The 9437-nt window shown below is 36.3% G+C and overlaps 1 protein-coding gene across 1 annotated transcript; it reads right to left on the bottom strand.

The window, feature by feature from the left end:
• Positions 1-306: 306 nt before the first annotated feature.
• On the bottom strand, positions 307-1563 carry LOC107468496 (BAHD acyltransferase At5g47980-like). The gene is given in 2 exon segments (XM_052254929.1): positions 307-1405; positions 1407-1563. Coding segments are annotated over 2 exon segments (1155 nt in total). The 5' UTR covers positions 1511-1563; the 3' UTR covers positions 307-354.
• Between the last annotated feature and the right edge of the window lie 7874 nt (positions 1564-9437).

The following is a 9437-nucleotide window of genomic DNA, read 5'->3' on the forward strand; positions in this document are numbered from 1 at the left end:
TTCTAGATTTTAAATTATAAGTTATAAATTTAAATTATTAATATAGAATATAATAAATAAAAAATTAAAATTTATTTAATTAACGAGGCTTCTAACTTAATAAAAAGCATTTAAAAATAAACCAAATATGATTGTATTGGCCTTATTTTCTTGAAATTTGTGAAAAAAAATAGTATCATAATATGATAATACAATATCAAAATTTCGGCGGCTTAAAATTTTAAAATTCAATCTTTATTTTACGTATGTAATTCTTTTTATAATTATATTAGATATACACTAAAATTACTCGCTACAAAAATAACATCTTTAATTTGTCCCTGATTTTATTTTAAACTTGGGATAGAGGCATGATTACAGAAGAGGGGGATTAAGCAAAGCATAGTGAAGGAGTTCCTGAGATTGTTGAAAGGAATCCATGTGTTGATGATCCAAGGTGACAAAAGCTTCGACGCCATGCCCATCCCTTGTATCCATCAAAGCAACGGTGTTACTCACTATGTTGTTGACGCTGCACATCCAAAGCGGCTTCCCCCACCCAAAATCAACCTCATACAGTGATGATCCAACCTTGCACCAACTCGAACACTTATACACCACACTACCACTCTTCTTCAACATCTCACCCCTCTCCTTCAAATCCTCCATCACCACCTCACACCTACCTTCTGAATTATTCAACCTTTCGCCTTTCCTCTCCATGAATTCCTTCAAACAATCCCTCATCTTCTTTACTACCACCTGCAACTCTACCTCGCACTCCTCCTCCACAGTCACTGCAAACGCCCACACCAAGTTCCCCAACGCCGTCTCTGGAATCGGAGGTTCCATTCGTCGTCGCAGGTTCACTGCCTGGAACAAGGTTGAAGGCGTTTTACGTTTTGAAGTTAACAATGCGCATCTCCAAATGAGACCAAGCACCACCTCAACCCTCGACGCCTCAAACTGAAGCTCGCTTTTCACCCTCTTCTTCAGCTCTTCTACCTTCCAAGACTCGAAAATCAGCCTCCTCGTCGTGAACTTCTCCGCCGCGATCTTCACGGAGGCTGACATCCCGGCGGGAAGAATCTCTCTCGGAGGGAAGAGAGCAGATCCGATGGCGAGTTCGGGGACCACCGGCTGGGTGTCTCCGCCAATGCAGGCGGCGGTCCATGCCTTGAGGAGAGTGATCAAGGCTGCGAAGTCAGCGATCTTGTGAGTGAGGGAGATGGTGATGGCGGTGGCGCCGCAACCGAACAAGGTAAAGCGGACAAGGAGCAAGGAGTCGGAGTGGGTGGTAGGGAGAAGATTCTGGATGACATCGAAGTTAGGGGGGGAGAGGATCTGAGAGAGAGGTGTTTGGGTTCGTGATTGGATGAAGAAGGCTCCTTGGTCGTTGCAGTGGATGGTGGCGGCGTCTCGGAGGGTTAGGGGAAAGCTGGTCCAGAAGAGACATGTTGAAGATTTGAAGGTTTGGAGGCGTTGGTGATGATGGTTTTATGCATTTTCTGGATATGCACTCCAAATTCATTTTGTTTCTGCTCGTTGAAGACGGCCAAGTTCTTTATTATCTTAATTACTTATATATACTGATTGTTTTTGTTTTTGTTAAGACAAGTATTAGTTAAGACAAGTTTTTTAATGATATTTTTCAGGCAAATCCATAATCAATTAGGTATTAAAGTGTGGTACAGCTGGAGTGAATAAGACCTGGTTATGGAAGTCGTCAAATATTTAAGGTCCAAGGCGCGAAACACAGAGAGAAAACGTCAAAGCATTCGTCAAGTGCTTGACAGAGGCATTGACTCCGCTTTCAGTCTTTCATATTCATGCACTATTGCCACGTCACCGTATCAAAAGTTATTAATAAAGAGGTGCTTGCTTGGTTAACATATAATATTTGATTATTGATTTGAGGCAGTACAATAAATGGATAAAGAGCAATCACCAGGGGAGGGAATTGAGTCTGCGAAGCATTGGTCTTGGTTTACGCTTGTGGATAACTGGAATGATGGTGTGGAGGAGGTGGTTGTACCTCTGCCTCTTGATATGTGCCTGTTCCTCTAATAATCGGGTGTTCTCAGCCTCAAGTTGAAGAACCAAACATTCTAACTCTAAGGGTGTAAGCTTGTTTGCGTTCCCTGGATCTGGCCGCAGACTCTCTGTTCTTGATCATCCTCCTCTGTTTCTGAAGGCTCGCCTTGTCAGCAGTGGTCAGAAACTCCTCCATGGCCTTGTTATTCGAAGCTTCTTCTTCTGCAAGAGAACACACCCATGAGTCACGTGGCAGATCCGGTTCAGTCGACGCCATCGATCTCACAACTCAATTATTCACTTCAATGCATTCAATCAATATATACTTACTTATATACCTTGCCTCCCCCTACTTCCTTCTTTTATTAAAGCCGCCCTCCCTTATATTCATCTATTTATTTACTAATTCTTTCATAATAATACTAATAATATTCCTACACAAAATTAAATTTTTTTTATATAATAAATTATGAATGGTAAATTTTTTAAAGATGACTAAATTATTTAAAGATAAAATATTTTTTTAACAAAACATTAATAACATTTTATACTATTATCATAACACCATAAAACACTAAAATAATTAAATATTTTTATATTTCACATTAAAATTATTCATATATAAAAATTTTAGCCACAATAGTACGTTACCTATATCTTCTTTAATTTCGCCTCTCACTCAATTTCATAAGTTTTTTATGCTGCAAATTTTCCTTTCTCATGTAAAGCATATTAAAAGTGCTCCTATTGGACAGAGTTAGGTATCAAATAAACAACACATTCGGCAAATGCCAACTTAAAAGCAAATTTTAGGTTCCTTCATCATTCGTACCTAAAATGCTAAGGTTTGGGCACATTTATTTATTTCAACAAAGATTAAAGATCCATCCCTGGGCAAGAATTATAGTTTAAGTAAAGAAAAATAGCAATCATGCCACTGAGTACTGAAACTATAAAAAAATGTTGAATACTATCAAAATTATTATTAAATTTAGTAGTATTTATTATCATTAGATTTAGCATCGATTTTTGTGTTGAATACAAGTTATATTTGGTTTTAAAAATTATTTATCATCCAATTTAATGTTCCGATTATAGATCCAATGATGAGAAGTGCTACAATATATGTTTATGAATAAAATGAATCTCATGTTATAAAAAGCTAATTTTGGCTTCACCAAAATTCGAATTCTTGACCTTTCCGGATTTAGAACTCTAATACCATGTCCTGAAACCACTGATAGGACGATGTAACACTAATAATCATATCTCTAATATTTTCCAAATCTTCATTGTACACATTGTACACTTAGGTCATTAATTCCCTATACTTTCTCATTAATTTTTTGACACCAAGAGTACCGATAGATTTATTGTCGAATTTCGTCAACGATAACTTACTTTATTGAAATGCTACATTTAAACAATTTTCCATCAAAAGGTTTCAATAATAAATCTAATGGTAATATTGGGATTAATTTCAAATGCGAAACTCCTTCCCTTCACTTCTCCGAACTTATTCTCTCTTCTCTCTCTCCTCTCATGATCTCTTGTTGCCACTAAAGCCACCGGCGTTGCCGCCATCCGATGGAGACTTTGTTATTGCTGTCGCCACCACCGTTGGAGTTGTTAATCACTGCTGAAGTCGTTGGAAATGTCGCTGCTATTCGCGTCCATAGTCATTGTTGTCGACGATAGTGACATCGTCGCCGTCATTACTATTTTTTGTTACCACCACGCTTTCATTATCCTGCAGTCATCCACAGAAATAATTTTGGAATATTTTTTTAAGATTTTTATGTGAGTTTAGTGTCTTTTGGTTAAGTTGTTTTTAAAATTATTGATTAAATTAGTATAATAAATTTTGTGATTAGAATATGATATAGTATTTTTAATGTCTTTTGGATATTTTTTTTGTAAATTTAGGATTTTGTTAGATATTTATTAAATTATTAATTAAATTAGGATAATAAAATTTGTGATTAGAGTTTAATTTTGTTTAGAGTTTTTCGTTTTTTCAGATTTTTTTATGAGTTTAGAAATTTGCTATGTATTTTAGGTTATTTCTATATCTTTTTATTTCGGTATTTTGAAATTAAATAAAAAAATGTATGTGTATTTAGAAAAAGATTTATAACAACTGTTTTTAATAATTTAAGAGTAATAAAATGTGAATTTAAGAATTTATGTATATGACCTTGTTATATCTTTAAATGTTTTTATCAATTAAATTTAATTAAGTTGATCAAAATTTAATAAAAATCTCATATAATGTGGACATAAATCACTTTTTTTTTGCATTTTTTTTTGAGTAACCACAACATGTTAAATTTAAGTCATGAATTATTTACTTAATTAAGCTAGTGGGTAGAATATAATGAGGTTAATTTTCTGTTTTCACATACTAGTCGCATGGGATTAATAGAGAGGTGCTATTCATAATACAAGAAAATAAGGTATGGACGGTGTATACTCTATAATACGAGTGGGGAATGTAGAAAAAACAATAGTGGGCAGGAGTATGTTTATATGTGAATGAAAAAATTGGAGATTTTTTATTCATTTAATATTTTTATTTCGAGGGTTACTTGAAATCGGATGATGTTTTGGCTTGTATGCAAGGTTCAAGTGTTTAATGGAGTGGTCTCCAATTTGTCCTATGTTAGAGAATCGCCGTCCGAATTGTGTGTTTGAAAAGGTGGGGGTGGTACCTGCAAGACATTCCAATATCTAAGTCAGCAAGGAGTTAAGCAGATTTTTTATATATTGGAATTTGAGTATACTTGAGTGTGTCAAGGTATTTATAGGAAATGAGCCAATAATTATCATTGGAGTAGTTTCACTTCTGGTGGTGAATAACCGTCCATTTATCAAGATTATTGAGATCTCTCTTCTAGAAGTGGGTAAGAGACATTAGGGGAAGTTACAACTCCTTCGAGGGAGTTGTCATCTTAACACTATTATCCGACCTCTTAAGAGGTCGGTTGTACAATGAATGTCTTTTGGACTTTTGTACACTTTTTGGGCCTGCCTTATAGTTTGGGCTAGCGTGTGAACAGTGCCTCTACTTGAGTCTGAGCTCTCACTTCAAGTCGGAGTCAAGTATTAAGTCAGAGCTTTTGATGCAGACTTCTTCTTTCAAGTCGAAAAATTGACGTATTTTTTAATGAAAAAAACCGACATGATTTCAGATTGCCAACCGTCGTGTCCGTTGGCTTTTCATATTAACAAGTGGGGTGCAGTTACATTGGTAACGATGCATTCTTTAAATGAGGAGTGTTTTTACAGTTTTGCTCCTTGGGGTCTATAAATACGCCTCTCTTTCTTCTTTCTTCTTTTTCGTTTCTTCTTCCTTTGTACACTTTTCACACTTCTTTCGCCTTCTCCAGTACCTTTGTTTTCCTGTGTTGGAGCTTTCCAAATGCTCATCTTTTTCTTAAAGGGGAGATGCTTCGTCACACCACTGTGCCTCCACTCCTTTCTGTCTTTTTGTGATAAAAAGTTGGCTTTCTTTTCTGTTAGTGTAGTTTTTTTTCTGTATTGAAAATCTTTATCTGAGCATGTGGCTTTATTAAACCAATGCTTGTGTTTAGACAACTTGTTGTCCGTTTTGGTTTACCTTCTACTGTTGCATTTTTTGTTGTTTGAATTTTCAAGATTCCTGTGACTTCTTAGAAATAGTATTACTTCTTTCTTCGAAAATATTTGTTTGATTGTTTTTTCATGAAAGAAGCTTCTTTTATTTCATAACTTGTAGTAATGATTCCTTTTTGTGTAATATAGGTATACCATTCTATATGTCTCGTCCAACTTCTTCCAAAATGTCTTCGAAGATTCCTGAGGACTTGTTGAGAAGGGTAGATGCCTCTATTTTTTGTGAGATTCCTTTAGTAGATAATGTTTTTGTAGATGAGTTTCGGAAGCATTATAGGCTTTGTAGTTCTGGAGAAGATGAGGTGAAGTATGAGTTAGTTGCCCCTGACCCTGAGGATCGAGTTTACTTTGGTCGAGTTCTAGATTCGGAGCCTGATTTTATTTTCATGTATGATTGTCTTTTCACCTGCCTTGGAGTGACGTTCTCTTTTTCCGATTTTGAGATAGAAGTCCTGTCGTATTGTAAAGTTGCTCTTACCCAACTCCACCCCAATTCTTGGGGTTTCATAAAGATCTACCAGCTTGTAAGTCGCGAGCTAGGTTTTTCGATTTCTTTGAGGATATTTTTCTTTTTATTTCATCTCACCAAAGCTTTCAGTGATGCTTCTAAGAATAAATAGCAATGGGTCTCCTTTCGAACCATCCAAGGTCAAAAAGTCTTTTCTATTTTCGGCGAGTCCTTATTTGATTTCAAGAATTTCTTTTTCAAAGTTCGAGCTATAGAGGGTCACCATCCCTTCTTTTTAAATGAGAGTAATGAGTCTTGTTTCCCTCTGTACTGGATAGAGACGACCCATGTCGAGAAATATAATTTGGTATATTTAGATGAAGTCAATGAGGCTGTAGTTGAGTTTTTTCGAGAGGCTTAGGGACGGGCTCCAAACTTTGACACCAAAAAATTTCTACTCGGAATCTGAGTTATATCCAAACCGAGTTAGGTAGCTTTTATTTTTGTTTTGTAGATAATTGTTTATTCCTCCGACTTACTTGTTGATGTCCCTTTAATTTTCTTGTAGAAAAAATAAAAAGTGGTTCTAAGGCATACTAGAAAGTCCAGGAGGCTAAAAGGAACGCCCGAGCTCGAGTTGCTCAATTACAAGAAGGTGGGACGTCGGCAACCCCTTCTCCTCAGAAGTCTAATTCGGGGACCTCCTCTTTTTCTCTGGGCAAGTCGGTAAATCCAGTCCCTCCTACTCCTCCTCCTCCAGTTTTAATTCCTACCCTACCTATTCCTCCCTTCTCGGAGCCAAGTTCCAATAAGAGGCTAACCTCGGAATTCGGTGTTTCCAACATTGGTTACACTGAATTTGATGGAGTGAATTTCAATGAGAGGCACATCCTTTCTCATAACTCTATTTCTATGGATGATGCTTCGATCATAAATCATCTCCAAGTCTTGATCCGGGAAGGGATAAGGACTGCTGGGGTTTGTTCTTCCCTCCTAAAAGAGTTGGATAAAACTCCCTTGAACACTACTCAGTGTTCTATGGAGGCCCTTCAAGCCGAGGTGGCCGCTCTTAGGGGGGAAGAAAAGGAGTTGGAGAAGGAGAAAGTGATGAATAGATTTTTGACGGTTTAGAATTTCACTAATGAAATCTCGTTGTAAAGTATAGTTTCTAAACCAAGCAATAATCCTTTCATACAAAAAGTTGTTTGTCACTAAAACAAACCCCTAAATTTATAAACCGAAGTATTCAAACCTCGGGTCGTTCTCCCTAGGAATTGTAATGAAGTGTCTTGTTATTGGTTTGAGTTGTTTTGGGGTTTTGGATAAGAGACATGAAAGTAAATGGCAATGAAAATAAACTAACAACTATAAAAGGCTCTTGGTAAGGTATGAGAACTAGAAGTTCTATCCTAGTTATCCTTCTCAATTGTGATGAGAATTGTTCATTGCTACCACTTAGTTAACCCTTACTAAAGGAAGGAAAGTCAAGTGGATGAATTGACTTGAGCCACAAGTCCTAGCCAACTCCCAAGGAAAGACTAGCTTAAGTGCACTCCAAACCAATTAGCAATCTCTCCAATTAAGAAAACAAAAGAACAAAAATATCTCAATTACAAAACCTAGAAACAAAATAAGAGAAATTACACTAGAGGATAGGGATAGAAAGAAGAACCAAAGTGTAGCAATCATCAATTGAAGGTAGAAGTAGAAGGAGACTTGAATTAAACCTAGAACTATGAGATCCTAATCTAACCCTAATTCCTAATCCTAGAGAGAGGTGAGAGCTTCTCTCTCTAGAAACTACTTCTAACTACTAAACTATGACTAATGATCAAAAGTACCTAAAAATATATTGATTCCCCTTCAATACTCGACTTAAATACCATCAGAAATGAGTTGGATTGTGCCCACAAGGCTTTAGAATTTGCTGGCCACGTTTTGCTTTAAGTGAACCAGGTGGCAGCAACGGCGCGTGCGCGTACTATGCGCGTGCGCGCCACCATACTTGTAGCAACTATGGCAAAACTTATATCATTTCGAAGCCCCGTATGTTAGCTTTCTAACCCAACTGGAACCGCATCATTTGGACCTCTGTAGCTCAAGTTATGGTCATTTAAGTGCGATGAGGTCGGCTTGACAGCTTTCCGGTTCTTTCATTTCTTCATGAGTTCTCCAACTTTTCATGCTTCTTTCTTCATTCCCTTGATCCAATCTTTGCCTCCTAAACCTTAAATCACTTAACAAACATATCAAGGCATCTAATGGAATCAAGGAGAATTAGATTTAGCTATTTTAAGACCTAAGAAGCATGTTTTCACTCTTAAGCACAATTAAAGGAGAATATACAAAACCATGCTATTTCATTGCATAAATGTGGGTAAAAGGTTATAAAATCCCCTAAAATTAGTACAAGATAAACCCTACAAATGGGGTTTGTCAACCTCCCCACACTTAAACCAAGCATGTCCTCATGCTTAAGCCAAGAGAAAGCAAAGGGATCAACATTTATTCAATGTAAATAAACTATATGCATGCAACTAAATGCAAAGTGATTCTACCTACTTGGTTAAAAATAAATCATTCTCCAAGACATACATGCACAAGTAGGGGTTAAGATCATATACTGATTCATGAATCCTACCAATTGAAGTATAATCATGAAGTTCACATAGACTTGCAAGAATAACGCTCATGAAAGCCGGGAATCAAGGAATTGAGCATCGAACCCTCACCGGGAGTGTTTGCACTCTAGTCGCTCGGTGTTTGGGGTTGATTCTCTCAATTCTCCCCTAATCATGCTTTCCAAGATTTGTTTATCTTCTAACAATCAACAATTATTCAATGCATGCATACATGTATCATGAGGTCTTTTCTTTAGGTTGTAATGGGGCTAGGGTCAAGGTAGGATCATATATGGCTAGTGGACTTTAGGATTTGAATCTTTGATTAACTTAAACTTTTCCACCTAACCTATATAATGATCTATACAATTAAGTACTAATCTAACTACCCATTCCTCACTTTTTCACATACTCATGCATTTTCTTTTCATTTCACAACACTTATGCATTGATTCTTATTGAGCTTCACTTTGGGGCATTTTGTCCCCTTTTTATTTCTTTCTTTTTTCTATATTTTTTTTCCTTTTCCATATTATTTTTTTCTTTTCTTTTTCTTTTGTTTTTCTCATTTTTTTTCTTTCTATATACAAAAATATCAATGCATAAGGTTTTACATTTGATCAATATATGAGTATGTACCCAATTTCCAATATTTTCAATAAAAATACAAAACTACCCTTTTATTCACCCAATGTCCCAAG

This window comes from Arachis duranensis, chromosome 10 (assembly GCF_000817695.3).
Source record: "Arachis duranensis cultivar V14167 chromosome 10, aradu.V14167.gnm2.J7QH, whole genome shotgun sequence".
Lineage (NCBI taxonomy): Eukaryota > Viridiplantae > Streptophyta > Magnoliopsida > Fabales > Fabaceae > Arachis > Arachis duranensis.